A 26,840-nucleotide genomic window follows, 5' to 3' on the forward strand; every position below is an offset into this window, starting at 1 on the left:
GTAACTTCTAGACATCTATTTTAAGAAAACCACCAGATACGTGTATAAAAATCTATATAAAAGGATGGTTAACTGTAGTATAAAAACAGTGGCCAAAATGAAAATACACAACAGCAATGAAATGGTTCAAGTACAGTGTACGATGGACTAATACACAGTGAAAATCATCTTACACAAGAATACTTGAAGATATGGAGAGAAAAATACGATACATAGAGGTGGGAAATGCCATTTAAAAACTGTATATCAGGTATGACGAGCTCCCTTACTAAGAAAAGGAAACACATACACAGAGAGAAAGAACTGCAAGGGATACGTACTGGAAATTGTCTTCCTCTTTTTTAATCCTAACATCTTCCTAATTCTCTATAGTGAACATGCATTAGAACAGGTACCTATTTCATAATCAGAAAACAGTGTTGTATGTTGTAACTACTTCTGGGAGGGTCCCAAAGCTTTAGCTGTCATTTTTAGCTGTCTGTCTCATCTACTTTCCACCGACCAGATGCAAGAAGAGGGCACTCAAAGCAGCCTCGATCAGCTCTATGGTATTTCTTTGGCCCTGATCTTAATTTAGGAAAACCCAAAACTTCTGAATTAAGGAGACAACTGTTTTGTGTTTCCAATTAGATGGAAGAACTATAGATATATTAATGATAGCTGCTGATTGAATGGGGACTCAAGGAAGGATCCTGCTCAGGAGGTCAGGTGGGCTGAGGGTACTGAGTGGCCGGGTATTGTCGCTTACTGCATCCAGTAAATGACAGCTGTGCAGTTTACGCAGCTATGGCAACAATGGTGAAAGGCCCTAGAAAGGTGGGCAGAAGAGAAGAAGGGAAATTAACTATAAATAAGCAAGAAGGCAGTGTGAAGTAGTGGTTAGGAGCACAGACTCTGGAATCAGAAGAGTGATTCCAAGCTTGGTGCCACCACTTCTTAGCCATTTAACCTCGGGCGAGTTATGTGGTCATTCTACAAATATTTACTGAGCAACTACTATGTGCCTTGTTTTACTCCAGGTCCTGGAGATAGAGCAGTGAAGTCAGGATACAAAAATGTGCTGTCCCCATGGAATTTACTTATATACAAGGGAGAAAAGGAGGGGCGCCTGGGTGGCTCAGTTGGTTAAGCGTCTGCCTTCAGCTCAGGTCATGATCCCAGCGTCCTGGGATCAAGCCCCATGTCAGACTCTGCACTCAGAAGGGAGTCTGCTTCTCCCTCTGCCCCCACTGTTCGTGCTTATTCTCTCTCTCTCTGCCTCAAACAAATAAATTTTTTAAAAAATAGGGAGAAAAAGATAGTACTTTAGAAAAACAAGTAAAATATGTAGTTTCTCAGATGATCTTAGGAGCAATGGAGAAAAATCTGTCCAAGCCTCAGCTGCCTTGTCTGCAAAATGGAATGGGGATGATAAAATAGCTATTTCATCAAGTACTTGTGAGGTTTTGTGAGGTCACACATAAGGCACTGAGCACGATTCCCACTTCAATAGATACTACCAATTACCATTATGTTGAGATTAAAGGAGCCAAATCTACTCTTGTCTGAGTGATAACACAAAGAATTGTAAGAAATGGTTGCAACCATTCAGAAATTGCAGAGGCAACGGGGCTTCATCCCCAGCAATGAGGAAACATCAGCATTGTAGTCGCGTACTGAGCTTCCTACCGACTAAGACAAAGAGCAGAATTTTTCTCACTTGAGTGTATCCAACCCCAGGAGAAGTCGGAGGAATCCCTGATCACTTTTTTTTTTTTTAAAGATTTTATTTATTCATTTGAGAGAGAGAATGGGAGAGAGAGCATGAGAAGGGAGAGGGTCAGAGGGAGAAGCAGACTCCCTGCTGAGCAGGGAGCCCGATGCGGGACTCGATCCTGGGACTCCAGGATCATGACCTGAGCCGAAGGCAGTCGCTTAACCAACTGAGCCACCCAGGCGCCCTCCCTGATCACTTCTATTATCATTGAATAAAGCTAATATCTGCTCGTTGGTTTCTCCCACTTCAGGATTTAACAAAAGGTACATGATCCAGTGAACTTCACCTGTGTCCCTGCAGCTCTGCCATCATTTCCTCCCCTGTGTCTCTCTAAGGATGGCAGAGGCCAAGAGGAAAGGAGGTCTGTTGCTAGTCTAAGTCCCCACGTTTCCAGGACCATTTGGAAGTCACAAAATTGGTCAAAGATTCAAATGGAGTTCTCCCAAAGCCTGGCACAGCCAGATTATAGATCACAGTGCAAATTTCCACACGGACTTTAGGAATGAGCCCCCAGAATACAAGGGTTCTTCTGACCCATGCCCCAACCACTGGGCCAATGGCCAAGGATTCTCCAGGGGAAAGAAGGAAAGAAATGGTGCCCTGGCTAGTCAGAAGGAAAAGCCTTCCAGAAGTCTCTTTTATAAGCCTTGGATTCTAGCCTCCGGGAGAGGAGAGAAGTCATCAGAAGTTCGCAAAAGGCACAAAGAAGAAAGATGTGTGTGTTTGTATGTACGTGCGTCAGCATATGAGTGTGCAAGAATGTTTTCAGTAACTAAACACAGAGCTTGAATCTGATGGATTATCCCAGGGTTTCACAGACCAGTAGCTTATTTTTGGTGGCCCTCTGAGGAGCTAAATGATTTGTTTGCACTTGACATCAAAGAGGGTAGCTTGTTAGTGCTTTTGCTCTTCTCTCTGTAAAGCCAGGTTTGGCAGATCTCTGGCCCTAACTCAGAACTCAGAAGTGTTAGGATTTTCTGTGAAGCCCACTGCTACACTTACATCCTTCCTTCCCTGAGACTGGGAGGACAGCACAGGGCTGAAAACAACACAGCACTACGGGAAAGCCGAATCTCTAAACACTACAACCTCCAAAGCGGGACCCTGTGAGATGGAGCATTGTGTTAAAGTAGGAACAGATGAGAAGACCCCAAGAGGAGTTTCTAGAAAGTTCAAAGAACACTCTGAGGGGGAAATAATGCAAACCAAAAACAGAAAAGGGGAAGAGAGGGGCCATGAGGGGATGCAGTCGGCCCTTTCGCCCAAACCACAATGCCCAGGCAGTGGAGGAAGCTACCCTGAGACACAGCCTCTCTTATTGCTGTGCACGAGCTCTCTCTTTCAGGCACATCAGCCAAGCCCCAAACACTGCGTGCTTTTCCCCACCTCTGTACCTCTGACTGTGCCATCCAGATCCACCCCTTAGAACTCTCTTGCCTGATCCAGGGGTCTCCTCAACCACCTACCAAACGTCTTTGGAGCTCTAACTGCCCTCCATGTGCAACATGCCCATTGCCCTAATCCTTTCTTTTGGGTTTTGTTTAGTTGGGGATGTCTTATTTCCTGAGATGTACTCAATGTTCCTAGAGGTGAGGAACCATGCATTTTTGTATTCTCCACAGCACAGGACACAATACCTTACCATATCAGGCACTCAGTAGCTCGCAGCCAAATGAGTGGTTTTTTTAGAACCAGAATTTATGCCTATTAGGTCACTGAGCAGAGTTCATTTTTCAGAGGAGAGAAATGAAGCATACTGAACATTCTGACTGCTTTTCTTTCTCCTGTGCTCCTGCTAGGGGCACACATGGTCTCAGGAATGGAAAGCAAGTTCTTCCTGGGAGGCCTCCAGGAGCCAACAAGAACCATGGTGTTGGGGCTCTGACTGCCCCTTCTTCCATCACAGCTTTCTTTCCCTCACCCTTTGCTGCTTGTCCATCAGCAAATCCTTCCAGCCCTGCTTCCAAACAGATCCCCATCTTCTGGCTCCTTCGACCTCATTCATGACCACTCAAGTCCAGGCCATCATTCTCTCTTGCCCATCGTGTTGCCATCTGATGGCCTTGCTGTCTCCACAGCCTGCCCACCCCCCCCAACAAGGTAGGCGGAGGAACCTTCTAAAAAGGTTAACCAGATGACATTATTCCCTGCTCCAAACCCTCCAGTGGCTTTCCATTACACCTGAGAGGGGAAAAAATTTTGGCTTCCCAACATATTTGAGGGGGGCACCGGGAGGTCCTGGCTTCTCATTACATGCTTCAGCTCATCACACAAATAAACTCTGTAAATGGCCCATGAGGCCTTACATGATCTGGCTGGCCTCTCTTGCTGCTTTCTGTCCCAGCCACGCAAGCCTTCCCGCTGTGTCTTGAATATACCAATCCAAAATTCCCTTTCCCCCTGCCTCACATCACTATGTTTTATTGTCTACCATGGTCCCGACCCCCATAGGAAAATGTCATTTTTTCATCTATTTATATGCTTGTTTGTTTCTGCATTTATGGATTGTCTCCACTGGAATGTAAGTTCCATGAGGGCAGAGGGTTAATCTTTCCCATTCACCGCTCTATCTACTGCACCTGAAACAGTGCCTAGCACATAGCAGGTGCTTACTAAATGTTTCTAGATAGAAAAATCTTTTGGGATACTGATATAAGAATTACTTGCCAACAGAGCTCTTTCTAATGTCAATATTAATGCCAAAAGACATTCCTAGAGATCAGAAATCAAAAGCCACGATTTTATAGCCTTTCTTAAAGTTACCTAGTTGAAATTTCTCATGGAAAGAACAGAAGCCTTTTAAAAAATGATCACAAACCTTCCCACAAGAATGTGCTCGACAAAGATAGATCTCACAAGGCTGAAAAGAGTCTTACCAAATTCTGTTTACCCATCGTGCTGTTGTAAGTTTGTTTGCCTGGGGTCCAGTTCGGTGTAACCGACATTTCTTGAACACTGGAATTAGGTCCTAGTGAATATGAAGATGATTAGCATAGGGCTCTTACCAGCAAAGAGCCTAAAGATGCACAGGGGAGACAGAAACACGAGCACCATATTTGCAGAGGGGCCCGGGCTAGTAAAGCAGTACATGGTAAACCGGAGATCTGTTTGGGGTCTCAGGGAAGGTTTCCTGCATGAGCACCCCTACAGTCAGTCAGGCAAACAAAGGTGGAAAGGAACCCTAAACTTTGGGAGAAACATAACGAAAGTATGCCCATGAGAAACCCCACAGAGTTGGGCAGTGTGTGTCACGGAGGGACAAGCAAGTCACATTCCAGGAGCCTCAACTGTATCTGGTACGTGATGGAGAGAGTCTTCTACTGCACCTTATTTATTCAAACATACAAGTGTTGGGTGGTATGGAGTATGTCCACTCTTTTCTTCCATAATCAACAAAATTGTTCATCACCAAAAATCCCAACTAATGTAGAAAACGGAGAGAAGAGTGAGAAGGAAGACAATGGCTGAGACTTTTGAAGCCTGCTCAAAAGTTAGTCTTACAATTAGATAAGAGGCTACAATAAAAGAAGAATTTCACTTGAAATTCAACCAAATTGTGTATTTCTTACAGAAAGGTATGTTGCTTTATTGAAAGGATGGACGAATGGAAGGAAGCCAGACAACCACCATAATCCTGAATGGAAGAGATGCAGGGTCGATGGGCAGCCCGTGAGGCTGGGAGTCAGATCTTGCCTCTGATCAAGGCTCCATTGGGCAAGCCACTTTACTTCTCTGAGTCTCAGTTTCTCCATCTGTAAAATGGGGGTAATTATGTCTAGGCGTCTTGTCGAGTTGCCATGGGGATTGGGATTGTGCAGGGAACGCTAACCCCATATGCTAATCAATCCTGAACAAAATTATCCCATTAAAAACTCTCCTTGGGGATCAGAAACTGGTTATCTTAATTGCCTAGGGTTTAAGAATCTGAATCTTTGCTATCTTGGATATTCTTAAGGCCTTCATTGTTTGATCCCGTGTTCAGCTTAGAAAATGCAGGGAATTAAAAGTAAAGGGCTCACACAATTGGGAGTTCCCTGTATACAGTGAGGCGCTGCATTTTCTTTATGAGGAGAGCCCTAGGGATCTTCAGAGGGAAAAGCTGAGATCTGTATTTGGGAAGGGAAGCTGAGCATCGAGAAGGCAAGCCCCAGGCTCCCGGGGCTGCACAGCACGTGTGAGGGAGAGGGGGAGAACCCGCCTAACCAAACCTCACCAAGCCTTCCTAAACTACAAGCAGAATTTGTTTCATGCTTGTCAACTCAGGTAAACGCCCTGATTGAATTGTTACCCAAAGATAAAGACCAGGGATGGTCCTGAGCGTGGCCTGAGGCTCAGCAAGAGTCTTGCAGGAACACGTCCAGCGGTCCTTTTCCTAACAGGATGCTCTGTGTGATCTGCTCATTTGTCATATTAGTCTGCATTTTGTTAACTGCTTCTCTCCTTCCTGGTGCGGATGCTCCTAAGGAGAGACTCTGCCTACAGTTCAGCACAGGCACCGCGAGCAGCCCAGAAGAGACAGGTCTCTTCCGACTGTCCCCATCTATCCTCACCTGAGAATCCTCACAGACCTCACTGCTGTTTTCAGTTCTGCCGTGATTTATTGACCATTTTAAAGGATAACTTGGCGGGTAAATGCTCGGTCCACAAGCCTATGCTCTGAGAACAGCTGCCCCTTGTTGAAAGGCTGGGCTTCTGAGGTTATTTATGGACTACATGACATGACCCCACTCCCCGGGTCGCAGCTAATGAACTAGCATGAACCTCTGACTCGAATTGGGCCCATCAGGATCTCTCTCTAAGGAATCTGAGATTGGGGCCCTGGGACAGCCAGTTGCTGGGCCTAGAATAGTGGGGGGTACAGATGCATAGAGAGCGAAGCCACATGATCCTGCAGACAGAGAATGGCCTCCAGGATCCTTGGTTAACGTCTTAGGAAACCCGTTTGCGGTGCCTGCTCTTGGGTCCCCAAGATGGCACTGTGTCTAGTTGTTTTTTTCCTTCGGGTTAATTAGTAGCATTCAAGATAAAATCATGATAGTCATAATTAACATTTATTGAACCTTGACCATGTTCCAGACTCAGAGTGCCACATACTGTCTCACTTAGTCCTTCCAACAATGTGATGATGTCCTTTCACACTGAAGAAAAGCGATTGAATCTTAGCGATATTGTCAAGACCACATAGCTAAGAAGTGAAGCCGGGATTTAAAACCGGGCTGATGGTCTACTTTTAAGGACAATAATATATAGCTAAGAGAACAGTTCTGCCTGCGCACCAACCCCCCTGCTGTGGGGCAAGCACTGAGCTAAGTGGTCTAGCTGTTACCCCATCACCTCCGCTGCAGTGATGGGCTTTGATGTTTCTGCTGGCAGAAGCATTCTGAGAACTTTGAAGGGTATCCCTTTCAAGATGGCAGACCGAGTACCCCCTGCAGATCTCCTCCTCCTGTATCAAATCTATACACATAGGGGTACCTGGGTGGCTCAGTCAGTTAAGCGTCTGCCTTCGGCTCAGGTCATGATCTCGGGGTTCCTGGGATCGAGCCCTGAAAGTCATAACCAGGAAAAGAGCAAACTGGTACCAGAAAAACTCAAACCCAAGGAAGCCGTTAAAAGAAGAATAAAAAAATTGAGCGAGAGGCAGAATTCTTTGGAATATCATTTTTCTATTTTTCTATTTTATGTATATACAATCAATCAAGAAAATGAATTATGGGCAAAAAAAAAGCAATCAGAAGGGGACCATGAATATTTCATAATCTCAAAAATATAAGGTCCTTCATCCACAAAATGAGAATAGGACGTTTCAAGGAGATTTTCACAGTGATAAGAAGATACACCAGAAGGGCAGGTCAGCCATGAGCTCTGCAGCCAGATCCACGATGGTGCTGGAAAGGAAGTTCTGTCTGGCAGATAAACACGTGTCCTTGCGGAGGGAATATCACACCGAGCAAGCAGCTGGACACAAACTGGGTGACTGGCCTTGAGGAAGGGGTAGGCAGCCTACTGAAATAAACTCAAATTTCCTGGACAACATTTTGACTGCCTTACGCGTGTCCACACTCAACATTCTGTCCCACCAGCTGCCCCTCACAAATGGCAGGACCCTGAGCTTATACCCCAGGTGACAGCATCAGAAAGACGTAAAGTAATACCTCGATTCTTTCAAGCCGCACCTGGGATATTCCTTCCCATTTCTCCTGGTGCCCCCTGAAGGCTACCTCCCAGACTCCCAAGGTTTGCAGGAACTCCCAGGGGCTGCAGGGTCTTCTTCTGGAAGTTCCCCAGCCTGACTTGGAGGAGAGCCATCTTTCAAACAGAACAATGTGCTATTAGCATAAGAATAGACCAGTTTAAACCGTAAGGTATATTTGTAAAGTAATTTACAGCTTGCAGAACACTTTCCTATGCATTATCTCATTTGCAACTCTGCATTAATTACCTTAAGTAGGTAGGGTTTATTATCCCAGTTCACAAAAGAGGAAATTAAGGCTCCAAGAGGTTGTGACCATTAGTGATTGACAGAAGTGGAAATAGAACTGGGTCCTCTCGCTTAAATGTTAGTTCTCAATATAGTTCCCCATAATGAGGTTTACATTCCTTCGCCATTCCCTCTAAGGCAGAAATAGCCTGAGGAGCATTTTCTCCTGAAGCTCCTGTGCATAATCCTACAGGGAGGGGGGACTTCAGAGGACCACTTTTATCTGCTCTTACTGCCAAATGTACTGCATATTCTTCAACTCTAGTGTCAACTTTCTACTCAGATCATGTTCCCTTATGAACATGGTCTAGACTGGATTTTGAAAAACAAAATAAATTGCCTCGAGTCCAGAAATAAAAGCTTCAGCTCATCTCTCTCCTTTGAAACATTCCTGTCCCTTGACTTAAAAAAAAAAAAAGCCACTGTTGAAGGTGATTGCTGGGTTGAAAGGGGATGGTGACAGCTACACACTGCCAAGAATGACTTCAGTTCCATCCACTTGATACCCAGAGAGAGACAGCCCTGGGCTTCCTGCCTCCACTGCTCTTTGCAGGGCTCGTCTCTGGCTGTGACAGTGCAATCCTTCGGCAGTCCCCTGTGCAGGATGAGGCCTGTACCCACCTCACGGCCCAGGGCTGCAGACCACGGTCACACCAACGTCTGCCCTCCTCCCGTGAACCCCCTTCCCAGTCTTCACATCTGGTCGATGTGGCTCACTCCACTGCATCATAGTTCCTAAACCCCCTTCAGGCTGCTCTCCACCATCCAGAGAACCCCAGGTCCAAAACGCTCACGGAAGCATGCACTTAGCAATGGGTGTTAGACGTCCAGCCCCAGCCTGCCTGACAGCGTACCCAGTAATATCTTTTTGTAAATGAGAAACCCAGAGACTGATGATTCCAGATGGTCCACTTTACAATTCAGGAATATGTGGTTGGAAACATAACTTTTTCAGACCTTATTCATGTTTTCAAACCTTGGTTTTTAGCTTCCTTCTCTGACCCTCTGCTCCCTGGCTCTTCTGTGAGCCCTGGCTTCCCAACAAGAACATGTCAAGGGAGAGAACAACTACTTTCTTGGATGCAGAGAGCCGCTGGTTAAGGTATGGCCTCAGGCTGCACCTCCTGGAAGCCCCATCCCAAGACTGGCACTTGGGCTGGATCGCAGAGTGAGAGGGGAGAGAGGCGCTTCCTTTCCCCCTGAGCCATCACTGCAGAAATCAGCAGCCCTGATCCCCAGCTAAGCCTGGAGGAGGGTCTCTGACTGGTATGCACATTCCCAGGAAGAACCGGTACAAGAAATCTGATCATTCAGAGACCACAAACCATTCTGCATCTTAAAGGAACGGTGGAAACCTGGTATAATATCTGCCTCTGAGGGCTGTTGGTGAAACTAATGAGATGACATTTACAAAAGTGCCTGCACAGCATTCATGTCTTGGGAATGCTGGTCTCTGCTTTCTCCTACTCTGCGCCATTCATCCTCAAAACCCCCTCCAGTAGATGGGGGTGGTGGGGTGCTTCACAATCTGCTGATGACCCGTGATCTGCCCTCCTGGCATCCCGTTTCTAAAGCAGATGCGAGGTAGTTGGGGAGTAGGAGAGCTCAGCCCAAATTTGCTAACCCTCCTTAACTAGGTGAGGAATTCTCGCAAGGACACCGAGGGTGAGGAGGGGCACAGACGGGGCAGCGCCAGCCGGTACAGTGAGCCAGTGGTTCTCAAACTTGGCTGCCTGTTGGAGTCACCTGGTGAACACTAAAAAGTACAGATGCCTCTGTCCCAACCCTAGATATACAACTTCAGTTGGCCTGAGTATCATCCAGAGCAACCACTGAGCCAAAGCTAAAAGATCTTCAAGTGCAAAGTGAGATCACAACAACAAGAACATGGGATGGGGTGTCTCTGTTGAGCAAAGCCCTTTGAGAGGACACCTGAGGTTCCCCTGGGCTTCCTCTGGCTTTACCTAGTGGAGTTCTGGCATTCCCACATCCCAAGTTGCTGGGTGATGTGCCACGTGTCCGTCTGGGTCACTGTCACACACACTCTCCTTACAATATCCTAAAAACAGTGTGACCTTGCAAGTAACTCTGTACAGATCCAGTACTGGCAAAGAGGTTCTGTAGATTTGGGTATTTTCAGGAGACTTTGAAACACACACGCACACACACACCCGTAAGAATCATCTATAGGTGGATCTGATGTTCAGGAATCTGGGACCCAGAAACCTTAGCATCTGTTCACATTCCACTTCGCACCTGTGAAAAGGTCCGTGCAAGCGGGCCCCTCTGTGGAGTCACAGTTCCACATTTTCCGGGGTGCCACTCCGAAGGCCACCTTCTTTCTTGAAGGTAAATGAAATCAAAATCGGTTGGAAATGCATAGAGAAAGAAAACCTGCCAACCACCCTAAACTCTGAGCATTACGAATTCCTAGTCTAGTTCTTGTTTCCCTGCAGTCAAAGCCACTCCGATCAGCACACGGCCCCCTGTCTTCCCGTCTTCCCGGGCTGGCATCATCTCCCCCAGCCAGCATGAGTCAGAGTAGCCAGAGCCCACATCAGGCCTGATGCTCCTGCTCTGCATTTCATTCATTTGTCCCCTCACTCATTCATTCTTCCATCAATCCAACCAATGGTCATTCTTTCATTGCACAGCTATAAATTAAGAGCTGGCCTCCATGTTGCAGCCAGAGTGATCTTTTTTGAAGCCAAAGCCTGACTGGGTGTTCTCCAGGGCTGACCCCAAGTCTTCAGTAGTGCCCCATCACCCTTGGGGTAAAGAGGGAGCCCCCTGTCTTTGGCTCCTGCCTACTCCACACCTCTGTGTACCCATCATCCCAGGCTGCTCTGTGTACCACCTACCCAAGCTTCTTTCAGTTCTTCTGACTGTAGTTCTTCTCACCTTGCGGCCTTTTCCCACCTGCTTCCTCACCTGGAACTCCCTTCCCCCTCATCCCCTCCTGCTTTCACGGATGCTTACAAATCACATCACAGGCCTTCAGAAAGCCTCCCCGCTATTTCCTGGAGTTGTTTGGCTTGTACTGATGATCTCCCTCCACACTCGCTGATCTCAGAGGAAATTTCTTTTCTATCTCTATTGTAGCCCCTGCTTACTGCTTCTCTTTGGACAAGAGTCTCAGACATCCCTGTGCCCCAGGAAAACACATGAAAAACAACCGGAATCCTTTTCCAAACCCCTCACATTTTTCATTTTAGTAAAAAATCGGACCTTCTCGAATGGCTCTATCCTGGACGGTGCCTCTGTGGAGTGGTCCCTCAAATGACTCAGGAGACTTGCAGCAGACAGACGGTAACTTTATACGGCAGCCCCCAAAAGGAGATGTAAACACCAAAGGGGGCGCTGGGAAGACATATTCCCGATTCATACAAGAGCCAAAAAGTAAAAGGGGAATGTCAGAGGATTAGAGTGACAAGCTGAGGTCTCTCTGCCAGTAACCCAACCACATTTAACTTGATTTCCTAGACTTGCTAATAGACCACAATCTAAAATATCTTTCTCTCTTATTCCCCCGCCACACACACACACACACACACACACACACACCCCCAAGACACAAGAACATGAAATGAACTGAACGTTTCCTTGGTGATGATTTAAATGCTAAGGAAGAGAGAGAAGAGTATGAGGGTGAGTGATGAAAACAACTTTTTCCCATTTTAATCCATAGCCATCGAAAACTCGCCGATAGTTAGAAACAACAATGACAACTTCATAAAAGCAAAAGCTGAATTCTAGTGCAAGGGAATCCCACAAGGGAGCTGTGACCAATGCGAGGGGACTGACACAGGTTTTTTAGGGCGGGGGGTGCTATCTTTGACTCACGCACCACCAGCGGATGGATCTTCAGAAGGAAGGTCCAGGAGAGGGACGGAGGGGAGGGATGTGACAGACACCTCACAAAACCATTCACCCCCTCGCGTTGTGTTCGCGCCGCCCCCACGACTCCTCTGGGGAATTGGGTCTCTCCCACTGTGTGTGGGGCCACAGGACAGGCAGGCTCGTCTTGAGGTGCCCCTCGCGGCACAAGATCCAAGTGGGGCTCTGCTGCTGCTGCTTCCTGACAGGCTGGACCCAGGAGCCACCCCCCACCGTGTGCAAGCGTGGCATGTAAGGCAGGGTCAGGGACAGCAAGCCCAACAGCCTCAGGGCACAGGTGGCCCTGTAGGTCCCAGAAGTCTCAGTTCAGAGACTGTGCCACGACACCAGATGGCTCCCTCAGGAGGCTCTCGCTGACCCCGGGAGTTGCTAGAAGTAGACTCGGTCGGTCGTGCTGCTCCACGTGTCTTGCTAATCAGCCCAGCCCACAAGGACTCCTCCTTCCTCCAGACTCTCAAAGCCCCCGTGGTCCCTGCCACTTATGTGCCACTTACCAATCATATCCTGCCCCCCGTCCCCACTCCCACTGGTCTATTTGTCTGCCTCTGCCCCGGACTCCCAGACTTCAAGGTTCTTGAAAGTAGGGCCCCTTCCTTTCACCCTTTTGGTGCTCCCCATGGTGCCCAGCATGGTGGCCAAGATGCATCAGGCAAGGCAGGAGGCCCTCTTAAAGCAACACTTCTGTTTAGTGGCCAAGAGAAACATCTAACAAATGTGTTATTTTTTTTTAAAGGCCCCTTATAAATTCCAAAGAAAGTATTACTAAGGATCTGCTGTCTGTTTTATTTCTCCTGGTATCTGGACCAATTAAAAACAAGATGTGGAAAAAAAAATGCTGAGGCTCTCACTGAGCAGGAGGGACTCGGAGGACAGAAGTGGACAGTAGATGGCAGTCTGTCCCTGTGTCAGAAGTGGTCACAGAGACAGTAGCTATGCATGGAGGCTACAGGGAGAAGCGGTGAGCTTCACACAGATGCACCTCCCCTGTCTGTGCGGACTGAAGCCAGGAGCAGGGAAACTTCTGAAAAGCACACCTGTGAGCACACACCCTTACACATCTACCAAGCCCCAACACCTGGACAACAGGCACCTGCCCCAAACTCTCCCCATGAAGAACCATGGGGAACACACCTCCCAGTGCGCTCTGGGCATCCACCGCCAGAGCTTTGGTGGAGCATCGGGAACTCGAGGATGAGAAAGCCACTGCCCTGCAGGAGGGAAGAGTGTTTTGACCAAGAGGATTCCCAATCATCATTCACACTAAAAAACAACACTCTGGTCAGGAGCCCTGCACTTGACCTTCCATGCTCACACTGCTCCTCCCTGGAGCATAATGATGGAACCCCTGTCTCCCTCACCAGCTCCTGTATCCTCAAGGTCAGGGGTGAGGCACTGACCTGCATCTTTTCCAACATCTAGCACAGGGCCTGATACTTAGCAGCAACCAACACGATGTTTATCGAATAACCGTTACACATGTATTTTCCAAGCGTCTAGAGATGTATTGTCCTAATTCGTATGCAGTGACACCCAACTCACCTGTGACCAAGAGCCCAAATTTGCAGAAGAGCTTGGCAGACTAAAACATGGGGTGGGGAGTCTGTGAGGGGAGCAGGAACAGCCTTTCCCAGTGAGCAGGCAGTGAGCATCATGACCTCAGCCTTGGGACAGGCCAAAAGGAGACACAGAGAACACAGCTCTGGACCCTCAGCCAGGCGCGTCACCTCTCTGAGCCTGGCTCTTAGCGTTGCACGGTCTTGCCTCACAGATGACCTGTCATGCACTCATTCACCGACACACTTCTGTAGCAAACACTGCTCAAGGTGTTGGGGGACACAAAGATGAAAAGTCTAGATCCTTTCTACGCAGAACTTGCATTCTAGTGAAAAGTAGAAATGCAAATGAAACTCAGGCTGCTAAGTGCTATAACCCAGGGAGGCTGGGGAGGGAGGCACGGGCTCTCGGGGGGAATGCAGGGAGGCTTCCCAGAGAAGGTAATGGTGGAGCAAAGATGTGAAGGATGACTTCCATATCCTTGGTGAGGAGGGAGGGGAGGGCATTCTAAAGACAGAACATATCCTCCAGGGCGATCTCAAATTCAAGAACAGATATATATTTCTGCCACTCATGACATCTTGTAACCAGAGGACATTTCCCTTTACATTTAAGCCATATCCCCTTATGGATCCAGCCATCCAGGTTCTTCTACTAATCCCCAATTCCCACAATAAAGGATGAGGCAGGAAAGACTTCAGGGATCACCAAAACTAGTAGTCCTCAACTCTCTCACTTAACACCTGAACAAAGTGAAACCTGGTGTGGCTTAGGGAACCCTGAAAATTGCACAGTTCATCTCTGCTGGAGTTAAGGGTGGAGTCTGGTCTTCTTGCTCCGAGCTCAGGATCCTTCTGATTGAGCTTACTGAATTCTGCTACCCACAGACAGTTTTAGCCCATATAAACCTCTCCCTATGCTCCCAACTTCCAATCCAAGATCTGCCACAAATCTGGCAAGGTTGCTTCTTCAGCACTTTATAAACATACACTCATCCATATGTTCAATAACTTATCTGGCATCACATAACTTAATTCCCTCCTCCACCCCCTCCACGTTTCTGCACATAAGTCCTGCAGGCCAGCAGGGATACCTGGAAATCTCAGGCATGGGCCGCAGTGAGGCTTAGGGAGCGGCAGAATCACAGAATATGTGAACTGTCACAACTGGTGGGGTCTTTTGACCTTCTAGCGAGTCCAGTCCACTCCTTTTCCACAAGGGGAAACAGAGGCCCAAGGAAGGAGAGTGATTTGCTCAAGGTCACGCAGCTAGTTTGAGTTCTTTGCCAGGAGAGATGGTGCAAGCTGTTTCAGGTAGAAGCTAGGTGTCAGGAGAGCTTGGCTCCTCCCCAATTGTGGGACATGCTTGTTGGCATGCAGGTGATTCCCAGAGCTGCATTCTCCTCCAGGACCCAGTGGAAGCAAGGGACATGCCCTATGAACCACCCAGAGTAGCAAGTCTGCTAGACACAGTATGAAAATAATCGCAGACTACAAACGTGATACATATTCCCTAAGGGATAATTTAGAGCCTGTGGGGGAGGATATTTTTTAATTCTAGGGTCTGAGACCTAGAAAGAGAAGGAAGGGGGCAATACATTGCAGACCTGGCTCCATAAATAAATAAATAATAAAAGGGCTATGTCCTTTTATACAGAAAAAAAAGCACCACCCCATGTGAAAAGGTATTTTAAATAAAATAAACATATATTTTTGAGCACCCACAATCTCACAGGCCTTAGGTTAGTGTTCTATAGTTATCTGCACATTGTAAATATCTTTCAGCAACAGAACAAAGTCATTCTCATTAGTTGCCTTGAAGATGTAGTGAGAGTGGTGATGGGGAAATCAGCGGAGGGAGAAAGAAGAATAAGAACCTCCAGTCACAGCCTTCAGAGATGGCAACATGCACTCCAAGCACCCCTCTCGTTTCCCTACTTCCGGTACTGCTCAGAGAGGGGCATGAGGCAGGCAAGTGCCAGGGCTGGGGGTCTCCAACTGCTCTGCATCAAACAGAGCCTGGGGATCCCAGTCCTTAGCAGCAACCCTTCCCCCAAACTTTCAGCAAGAAATCTACATCCACTTTGGCCCTGGTGTAAATGGAGGGAGTTCCCGAGCCTATTAGGGAAGACCATTTTCCAAATTCTAAAGGACCCTCGTGTTCTCCATGCAGATTCTCTTTTACTTTGATTCTATGCAACCCTCATCGTAGGACTCAAGAATGCTGGGACCTACCACCTCTCGTGGGCGTGTGGATCAAAAACAGATGTCCAGCTCCAATATTATAGAGTTTACAAGGAAGCAATTGTGGCTTAAATAAATACCCCCATTCTGGAAGGGCAGATTCCCTTGTCAACAGAACGGGAAGTGAAGGGGGAGGGCCGATGGGAGCTAAGACAGATCTGACACATGCTTGCCAGCAGGTGGCTAAAAAGCCTCAACATTTGTCTTGCACATGAAAATGAACCTTCCAGTGGAGCAGGTCACCCTGTGGGGTGACAAACTTTGCAGAGGCCTACCAAACAATCTCTCATCTGGATGACATCACAGAAGGCAGAAAACACAATCTGACTGGCAGTTGATGGATGGACTTGGGATGGCCACAGGCTTCAGGATAGAAAGTCAGCACATCAACATCTAGTTTTGTAACTGTAAACATATCCCTCAATGTCAGGTAACCTCAGTCTTCCCATCTGGAAATGAGATTATCCTGGCCATTGAGATAATGCCATGCAATATTTGTAATAATGCCTGGTACCCAGTAAGTACTCAAATATTAACTATCATCAGCATCATTATCATCATCAATCATCTTAAAGGTGGGTACTTGTCCTAGTCAGAAACACTGACACTAAAAGGCACTCGTGTAGAAACTGATGATTAGCATCAGGCCTAACCGAAAGCCAAACCCAACCCCTCTCAACTCTGTATGCACTGTGCAGGGTAAGCCAACTTCACGAGCATTCTTGGCCAAAACAAAACACTATGGCAAATTCTTTGCATGCCTTTCTGCCTTTGACTAAGCCATTCCCCAAAGATAAAAAGCGGGAGTTCATTTAGGGTGTGCCAAGATGCACTCTAAGCAAGGCACGGATTGTGTAGGAGGATGGGGCCACTGTAGAATCCCAGGATGGTGGAACTGGAATGGGACTTTGAGATCTTCTGAATCAACCTCCTCATTTACAGATGGGTAAATCAAGGCCTAGCGAGAACGCCACGAGGCACATAACAACGGTGACAGAGTTAGTGACAGAGCTCAGTCTCAAGAGTGATCCCCTACCTCCAAGTCAGCAGGCTTTCTGCTGCCTTGTGCTGCCTGCCATTACCTCACTGGACTGAGATCTTTTGAGATCAGTAAGCTACTGTTTACTCCTACAGCTCTGGCCTTAAATGAACAGGAACCTTAAGATTTTCAAAAATCCCTGACTGAACAAATCCATAAAAGAACTGGGTCTTTTCTAAAAAATGCTGTCAAAAAAGTGAGCAATCACAACAGACCACACCAAATTTCACTTCAATATCTGTCCTTTCTCCAGCTAAATCACACTTATACTCAGAGAGGTTTGTCCTATGAGGATGCCTAGAGCCATAGCCAGCCTCTGGCAGTTCCCAGTTAAGACTGCTTAAGAAGGACCACGGCATAGATGAGGACATGAAACAGCCAATGCATTCTGATTATCCAGGGGTGCATGCACTCTCTAGCTCCTTGGCTTTTTAAGGTAGAATGAAAGGCTGAGTTACAGAAAACTATGAACAACAAAAAATGCTTTAAAGATCTTGGGCTATCTACATGGGCTTTCACACATTCTAAAGTGAGTTATCTGTAAGGTGTACCTTTGCCCAGCCTTTGTCTTAATAGAAATCTGTCCAGGCAAGAGCAAGATACCATCTATGCTGGCCTCATACTTCTTAAAAGTTCACACATCTTTATATACGAATGATCTTAAAGAAGCTGCTACCAACTTTTCCCACAAGCTGGTCCTTCTGCAAGAAGCAATACGATGATTGTCTAATCTGAGCCAGGCAGCCATATACCTCCCACCCATGACATAAGCTCTGCAAATGCCTTCTGCCCACCCAGGGCCACTCCGGAGCTCACGTGTCCCCCAGCACGCACACACATATCCCGTGCTCCTCTCTCGCTCTGCACACGTCTGGCCATGCACAAAGTACATCCACAGATCTTATCAGCAGCACCACACGGGGCTTACGCTTGTCTCCAGCAGAAGATTTGGTCCCTCTCCAACAGCCTCGATTTTAAATACAACTAAACCTAAAACCCTAGCAACGGTCATTAGTTCAACATCTCCACCACCAGAAACTGCCTGCCTCATTAAAGAGTAAAACAGCAGCTGGTAAGGTCTCCAGGCAGGGTGGTAGGTTTTAAAGATCTTCTGTGTCAGCCTGACTCCCCTCTCTCCCTTCAGCCAACTTGTGGATTTACATTCCCACTGGTTGGGGCCAGAGCACTGGAACTGCTCAGGAAAAGGTCTGGAGAAGCCTGGAGCAGAAGCCGCCACTCCGTTAGTCGTCTTGAATGGAGGGGAAGTGGAGAGGCCTGAACATCTGATCCATCTGGGAGTGGAATTGCAGGGATGGGAAATGTTATGTAATTAAACTCTGCTGGCCTGTCCCGCCTGGGGAATGTGAGACCCATCAGCAGTGACCTCTTCCAATCAACTTAATTGGCCCAATCTCGCCAAGAAAAGCAACAGAATTGGTTTAGTGCCTCATGGAAATAGCTTAGCTCCTGACTATTTATGGCCACTGAACTCAAGGATGGGAGCCTGACTCTGAGCCAGGAGTTGACAGCGCGTGCTGACTGCTGGGAGGACTTGGAGGCTTCAGTGGATTCCCGTGCGTCTCTGAGCCTCCATTTCTGTCTCTGGGGGAAGGCGCTGGAACAACGTGCTGCGTCGGGCGCATGGCACTCCGCAAACCCAAAGCCTCTAACCAGGCAGGCTCTTGCCTCCAAGGACCCACGATCTAGAGAAAAACAGACCTTCACAGCAACCCAGGATGCCTGGACTTTGCTCCTCTTTTATTCAAATATGCCAAGGGCCATCACCATTTCCTCTGTTTCCTAAGTCACGTTTCTTTTAGTGTCGTGGTCTACATAGCTCATGTTAAGGAACAGGCAAATGTCTCTGATAATTAAGAACATTGATTTGGGGGTCACCTTTCTTCGGAATAGTTCAAGGACCTTTTATGAATACAGATTCCCATCAACTGCAATCTAGGGTAGGTTGCCTTTGTTTATTGGGTGAGTAAACTGAGGCAGTTATAGAAGTTCTTTTTGCACAGTGTGTGAACAGTAGACATGCAGTGGGTGTTAAGACTATTTTGCCAACTTGGGAAGGGGTACAGATCCCATTTTTACTGTGGTTCACAGACATGACAGCGCCTATATTCAACAAGATTTCATCTCTGAGTAAAACTTTTGTATCCCTAAGCACACAAAGTTTTGGGGAAAAAGAAGAGTGAACTTTTCTCTTCATTGAGCCATTACTGAGATTCGGACATTCTCCCAAAGTCACACTGCCCCGGAGGGGCACAGCTGAACTAGAATCAAGGCATTCCCACCATCTTCAGAAATATGTGCCACTGGATCTGCTGACCAATAGTCCAAGCCTTTATCAACTTTCTCTTACGTGGATGAATTTCACCTAAAAATGAGATGGGACCTCAAAATGACACAGCTCCGATGTCATAAAATTAAAAATGTCAGGAGTCAAATAAAGTCTCCCCAAAGATATGCCCTTGCATGATTAGAACCTAATTAATGAGGTTCCCTATCACCTGGTCCAGGTAAGCAGGTATGTGTAGCCAAAAGCACACCCTCCTCCTGCTCTGATGCACTGACCTCACTAGCTGTCTTAAGGTAAGAACACCACCAACTCCACCTTTCCTTCATTCCCCAGATGCTCCCGGAAGCCTACAGCTCTTGTTCTATGTATACCTTTTATACTTAAAATACACAACTGAGCATCCAAGACCATTTTCATCTTTCCTCAGGCACACAGAATTCCTGCAAAAACATACGCCCTACCCCCTCACGAGGGCCAGAACATATATGCCTCCTACCCTCAGGCTAGCTTTCTCTCAGTTACTTAACCTCAGCCTCACAGTGTGCGCATGCGTGCGTGTGCTTAGCACATACACGCACACTGGGTTAGCTGTACGCTCACAGCCCAGAAAACATCAAAGGTGAACAAACACTCCCAACCTGCACGCTCCCTGATCCCAGCTTCTCCCTCACCAGCTCCACATATCAAGTCTCATTCCTGCTAGTGAGTCCTGCACATTCCCAGAAACTCAATTCTCCAATGTATCAGGACCTGCATTCTGATCTGAATTGCAGCACCTGCCCCGAATCGCCAGCCCACACCCCCTACAAGAAACAGTAACACCCTTCAGCTGCCTCTCCAACACACAAAACCATACATCGTCCCTCTCTTTATGTCCCCTTTTTACATAACCACAGATACATTTCAAGTCAGCTTCCCTTTGGTCCCCAAGATCCATAAACATCTCTAGAAACTGAATTATAGTTCTTGAAGAAACCTCAACTAGCATCCAGCTCTCTTCGTTCCTCTTGGCAAAACTGCAGCAGTCAGCTGAGTCCGAGAAGGAATTTTTCCAGGGCACTGTGCCATGCTCCAGTACCCAGCAATGGACTCAGCATCCCGTAGGCATTCCATAAATTTTAATTAATAATCAATATTAACTGGTGACAATGAATTCCTTTATTAAATAAGCAACCCATCATCCAACATAATATAACACGCGTCTCTGCCACCAGGCATGCAAAATATATTCCTCCACTGGCTCCAATCTTAAGTAGACCTTCTCCCCGATCCTCACCTAGTGCCAATGCATGGGACTTTTCCCCTTAAATGTACACCCCTCATTCTAAGCCTTCTCCAATTCCTTCCTCTCTGAGGAGGTAGGGAGAGGGAGAAGGCATAAACCAACCCAGCATCCTTCTTTGCAAATGCCTTGTTTCTCCATAATGAGTGTCTGAGCCCACTTTCCTATCCCCTGCATACCCCAATGCCATCCCAGCCAAATTTCCCAAAGCACACTCTTAAAGTTCACACTCTGCTCTCCACAGATAGTCCCCCCACCCCACATATCCCTTTGGTATCCTCAGGAGCCCAACCTTCCAGACACGTCCACCTTTGGCTCCTACACACAGCCACCCTCCCACGCCACGCCCACTCCATGTATCTGTGCAGGCATGCACAAGCCATCTGTCTTCAACACACTGTACCTCTCCTCCTGCTCAGACACCCTTCACAGGCACAGATTTCTCATTAGCTACACCTATGTTCCCACATGCTCTCATCTCCTGCCAGTCACACATATGCCCATCCAACAGACTCCTCAGAAACAAGCACCTCCACTGCACACAGAGCAGGGTGGAGCTCCAGCTCTCTGGCCACCCGCAGTACACGCACCCTGGTTTGGAGACTCCTTCCCTGACCACACAGAGCACCCAAGGGGCCTGGATCTCCCTCCATAGGAAAGCAGACCCCATTCACACAGAACCAGATCCTTTACTTCCACCTCCAATCCAGTCCTTACCAACGCAAAATCTCACACTCTCCTTGCTGCAGGCCCACAGACTCCCTATTTTCCTCCAACATTGTTCACAGAGCCTTTCTTTTCATCTCCCCCAACTCCCAACACCATACCCAGGTCTAAGTGTCTGAGCCCAAGGCAGAGGCGGTTGGATTTTGTCCCCTGAATTCTACCCCTCAACTTCCTTTGTGCGACATGTCAGGAAGGAATTGGGGGCTGGAGGGGAGCAAGCTGAATATACTGGAGAATTTCTGAGTGTAGGGAAAACAGAACGGATTGCAAAGTTCCCTCTATGTTACAACTTTCTCCCCTCCTGACGTTTAGGGCAGAGGGCTTAGATATTTTTCTTGCTCTCTGTTCTGGAGGGTGGGAGAGGGCATCTCTTTATGAAAAAGCAAGTCGTCCAGCATATTCTCTAATCGGTGAGTTACAAACAAGAGGCTCCAGGAGGGACACCCACCTCCGTTTAGGCCACCGCTCCCAGCTCCCGCCCTCATCTCTTCTCACACATAAACAAGTCCCCCTGAGCGCGGTGTCCCACGTCTCCTGCTGTGAGCCCGCCGCTCAGGCTGTGGCCAGGCTGCGCCTCCCCTCTGACTCTGAACCTGCCAACCGCCGTCAGAGGTCGGAAGGAGGCGGTCTAGGTCGGTGTTTTCCTCCACCTGGAGTGCCCCCAGACACGGCGGGGGCGGGGGAGGGGGTGCTCCTTACCAGTTGGCAGCCCCCACCCGGTTCGGCGCGAGGGTCTCAGCGCCATGCATTTGAAGCGCAGCTGAGGAACACAGCAGCCAAACTCCCCGCCACCCCCCACCCCGCAAAACAGCAGCGCCTCCTCTCCCGGCACCCACTTGTGCCCGAAAGCAACAGAGTCCCCTCCCCCACCCTAACCCCTCCTTTCCCGAACCTTCAACTCCCAAGCGTCCCAGATTTCATTTGGAGTGTGAGCAGCGCTTTGGGGCACTGGGGTAATTTGGCCCACTCAGGGTCTTTCTGACTCCAACCTAGCTCTGCCGGTCCCTGGTCTCCCAGCCTTCCCGCACCTCTGCCTCAAATTCCTAGAGCTGGCCTGGAGAAACCGCGAGGAATTCCCCAGGGACGGCCGGGCCAGCGTGCCTGCCGCTCCCCCGCGGGGTCCCAGATGCGCGGGCTGCGCGCGGAGCTCCAACATCTGCGCAGAGACCCAGGGTGGGGTAGCCACGGGGTGGGCGCTGGCCACCACAAGCCCGGGGTGCGTGGCCGTTGCGGAGAAAAGCTTTCGGAAGAGGCAGGGTACTCCAGGACAAGTACGCCGCGCAAGGCGAGGAGTTGCAACTCCCCAAACTGGGAAGCCAGCGTCCAGGTCCGCAGCTCCGAGTCCCCTCCCCCGGCCCACTCCCGGGCCGGGGGAGGGGGACGCGTGCGGGGAACCCCGCGGTGTGGGGAGCGGGGCGCCGAGCGCGTGCCGGGGAACAGCGGCGGCACGCTCCCATCTTCCCCGCGCGGGATCTGTCTGCCACCCCCTTTTGTTACAGGATGCGCGGGGAGCCCTCTCTTGCAGGAGCAGACGCGTGTGTTGGTTGGGGGTTGGGGGGCGGTTCTGCTGAATCCCTTTGCTGCCCTTCCGTCGTTCCTATTTCCCCTCGCCTCCGCCCCCATTTCCAATCCAGGTCCCTTAAACCTGATCACTTCCCAGATATTGGGCGGTTTTTCGGGTAGCCAAGGGACGGGAGAAGAGGTGGGGAGGAGTGTCTGTGTGTGTGTTTGTGGTGGGGAGGGGGTGGCTGCGGTAGCGCCTCGGCCTGGGCAGATCCCAGCGCAAACTTCGGGGAAGGCACAAGCCCGGGAAAGTGAGTGAGTGCGGCGCTACGGGGGTGGGGGCGGGGTGCAGAGTTGGGGGACCCCGCGCTAGTCCACAGGAAAATCTCCCCACTCAGCCCCCCACCATGGAACCTGCCCACCCAACGTGCCCGCCTCCTCTTACCGTGGCAGAAGTAACCATGGCATCCGTGTGACTGTTTCCAGGGACGTCGACATGAAGAGAAAGGTGGACGCGAGCTCGGTCATTCAAAGTCTCCCCCACCCCGCCGCCGCCACTACCCAGCAGGGGAAAAAAAAAGAGAAGAAGAAAGAAAGAAAGGAAAGGGAAGAAAGTAGTTGCGCCGGGCTCTCTCGCGGGGCCGCGCGCGGAGCTGCTCGGTAGGGAGAGGAGCCTTCAACTCTGAGTCCCGTGAACATAATCTGCGCGGTTATAACCAGCCAACCCGGCCAGATGGCTCCGCGCTCAACGCCTTAACCCCTTCAGCGCCGCGCCGTCCGCCCCCGCTCCCGGCCGCCGCGCGTCTCGCCCGCCCGCGCCCCTGCGCCCCTGCGGCTTGGGGCTGGGGGACCAGTGGGGCTACGGGGTCATTTCTCCTAGCCTGTCTTAAAGAAAAACATCAAAAACTTCCAAATTAATAATATACTTCAGTATCCCCCTTTTAGAGATCCAGGAAAAAAACGAAATATTCAACTTTTCACTACATTTTACATGTTCATGTCTTTAGCCTGTCTTATTTGTTCTTTTTCTTGAAAAATTTCTTTTTGATCTTCTTATTCTTTTCTTTTTATTTAAGATTTTCCTCTCTAGGCAGAAGGGCCTTTCTTGCCCCTTCCCCCCGGCGGCTTGGGTCTAATGTGCAAACTCCTCCTCCAAACCTTAGACCCTTCCAGCTCTAGATCTCTCCCCACCTCCTATCAAGCCCACCCGTCACTCCTTCCCCCACCCCACAACACGAACACGCCCAAGGACAATCGTTCCCCAGCGAACTCGCTGCTCTCAGGGACCAGTACCCAGGACGCTGTGCAGGCGGTCAAGGACAGCAAGTCAGAGAGGTAGGGGGGCGGGGGTCAAGGGGACCTAGGAAGGGGCGGCCGTGTGTGTGTGTGTGTGTGTGTGTGTTTGCGTGAGAGTGAACGCGAACGTGGAAGGGAGAGAGGGAAGGATCGGAGACTCCCATTTGACCCAGACACCGACTTCTAAGCCCCTTCCTTCCAAACTAGGATGGGGCCCTGCAGCTGAGCACCCATCCAGCCCCCACCAGCCTGCACGCGGGGACCGAGCGGGGAAGCAGAAAAGGCAAGCCACAAACAAACCTCTTAGTAGCGCTCCGAAAGTAGTGACGCTCACTCCCCCACCCGTAGATTATTCAAGGAAAGGATGGGAGGGAGGGGGCAAAATCTCTTATTTCGTGATAATTTTAGCTGCCCATTAGACCCCACTTGTTCTGAGATCGTTCTCTCTAAATTTACCGAGTTAAGTCATCTTTCTTTCGTCCATTTGCTATCGAGAGAAGTGGCGCGGGGCGGAGGGGTGGGGGGTGTCGCTTAGGGGTCAAGGAGAAATGTAGAGCCTCTGAGCGGAGTTTTGCGCTCCTGACCCCCTCCGGGGCAGCTCTCCCGGCAGTGGCGTGGCGGAGTCCATCTCCGCGCCCCCCACCACTTCCTCCCTGTAGCCTCTGTCACCCTTCGCCCCATCTCTCACCAGGACCTTTTGACTCACGCGCTATTGGGGGAGGGGAGCAAGTAAGTGTCGAGTCTCCTCCCTGCCCTGCCACTCCAGGTGTCTAAGAAGCAACCTACTTTATGTTTCAGCCGGGGTCCAGGTTCAAAAAATCCAAATTTCTTTGACTTGTTTGAGAATTTGGTCAAACACGGAGAAGCATCAGCGCTGTGCCTACCAGATCAGGCCAAGGGGATGCAGAGAGAGGCTGCGGGGTCCGAGCGGAGGTAGGAAGGGATAGGGAGTCTGGGGGCTGAGTACTACTAGAAAGATTGTACCTGCCTCATCATTATCCTGGCAGATGGAGGCTGCCACATCGAAATGGCCAGAAGCGCCCACTGAGGCCCAGGGACGGCGCTCCCGCAGTCCCTGGGAAGAGTGGGGTCCTCCTTCAGTGCCTCCCTCGTGCCAAAATGTCGAGGTCCTCCTCCGGATCAGATTAAGCTGCCGGGTTGTTCCCTCCACTTGGCACACAGCACCATGAAGGTTTGGATTGGGCGTGATCTGCTGGGTTCTGGTTTTCTCCCTCTGCTCTGGCCCGCCTCCCTGCCCTCCCCGACTTCCCGCACTTCACCCCCCGCCTCCACTGTCAAAGGAGGGATTCAGGCCCAGTGACAGCTCCACTGGCCAAGGTCTAAGGGCTCTTTTCTGGAGCTCCAGGTCCACCGGTAACCCGAGGGTTGCAGGGAAAAAGGTGGTTGGCTCCTGCTGCAGTGAGGAAGGGGTTAAAAACATGTGCGGGCCGATCAGCCGGCCGCTCCTGGGTCACTGGCAGTCTGGAGGGAGGAGGGGAAGGAGGGGGCAAACTTAAATTTGAAAAATCAGAAGAAAAAAAAAGAAGAAGAAAAGCCTGCAGTGAGTTTAAGACCCAATTTGTTTAAGACCGATTTGTTCTGCAGATGCCGTGCACGGACTGGCCGCCAGTTTGCCAGGACCTAGGCAATCACAGGAAGAGTTTGTATTGTTTTCCAACTGGGGTGGGGGGCGGGGGGAGGGTTGTCCTGCGCTGGTGGGTCTGTCTTTGCGTGCAATCAACAGGCCTTGTAATATGAGAGGTGACACCTTAATCTTGCCAAATATGTGTGGTGCCTTTGGGGGGGGGGGGGGGGGGGGGGGGGGGGGGGGGGAAGGGGAGAGGAAGAGAGAGAGAACCAGACAGAAACAGAGGGTAAAAGATGCATTTTCCTCACTTTTTCCAAACCGAGAGGTACTGGTCCTTTCCTTTGTGAAAGACCTTTTTCAGACAATCTCCCCCCAGCAAGCAAGCTGCCTTTTCCTTCACTGTTTTCCTTTCTACTTCAGAACAAAAGATTCTCTTCTCTCTAAAGAAGACTAGGGACAGATGCCCAGGTCTCTCTCTTGACTTCCAAGAGAATAGCAAGGTGATCAAAGAAGAAGGTGGCCAGAAAAAGGAGTAGAAAACGTATATATATTTTTAAAAGAGTAAAAGGTTATTGTATATAATGTAATTCATTTTGGAACTGCAGAACATTGGGACTTATTGGCAAATCCGTTTTTCTAAATAGAGGAAGATCTTAATGGTATAGGAAGTAAGCTGATGAGTTCATGCCCCACAGACAGTGCTGCGTGTGGAAGTCCATCCAGGACTAGGTCTTTTCTGATTCGCCAGGTAATTGCCTCTCTCCAAGTTGGCTCCTCGGTCATGGCCTTGGCTGTCCATCTGCTGACTGTATTTTTAGGTTGCTAAACTTTTTCTCCCTGCTGCATCTGAGTGTAAGGCCCTGACTCCTGAAAGTTGTTTGTGAGGGCAGGAATTAGATCCAGTGATTGAAAGCCCCCTTTCAAAATCTCTCCTAAAGCAGATTTCTAGAGCCTGCCTTCTGCCCACCCTTATCTTTTGCAATAGCACCACTCTGTGGTTGAAACACTGAACAGAAACAAAATGGTAATGTTGGAATGAATTATGCCTTTACCTTGTGAAAAACACTATTGATCTACTGGATGTTTCAGTTAAATGGACTGTCTGTTGCTGCGGGGAGGGGGGTCTTGTGCAGTAGGCTGCATGTGGTTAATTCATTATGACATGGTGAC

General features: G+C 49.2%; 1 protein-coding gene across 3 annotated transcripts in view; it reads right to left on the bottom strand.

The window, feature by feature from the left end:
• NTF3 (neurotrophin 3) overlaps positions 1 to 23,436 on the bottom strand; it is a 67,154-nt gene extending 43,718 nt beyond the window's left edge. Inside the window, exon 1 of one of the 3 annotated variants that reach the window (XM_035028421.1) lies at positions 23,232 to 23,436. In XM_035028421.1, coding sequence (XP_034884312.1) covers positions 23,232 to 23,249 — 18 coding nt within the window. In that variant the 5' untranslated portion in view covers positions 23,250 to 23,436. Of the gene's footprint in view, positions 1 to 4,632; positions 5,130 to 22,175; positions 22,224 to 23,231 lie in introns of those variants that run through there. The other 2 variants (XM_035028422.1, XM_035028420.1) reach the window with 2 other exon arrangements.
• Positions 23,437 to 26,840: the final 3,404 nt, after the last annotated feature.

This window comes from Mirounga leonina, unplaced genomic scaffold (genome assembly GCF_011800145.1).
Source record: "Mirounga leonina isolate KUSES-001 unplaced genomic scaffold, KU_Mleo_1.0 Mir_201, whole genome shotgun sequence".
Lineage (NCBI taxonomy): Eukaryota > Metazoa > Chordata > Mammalia > Carnivora > Phocidae > Mirounga > Mirounga leonina.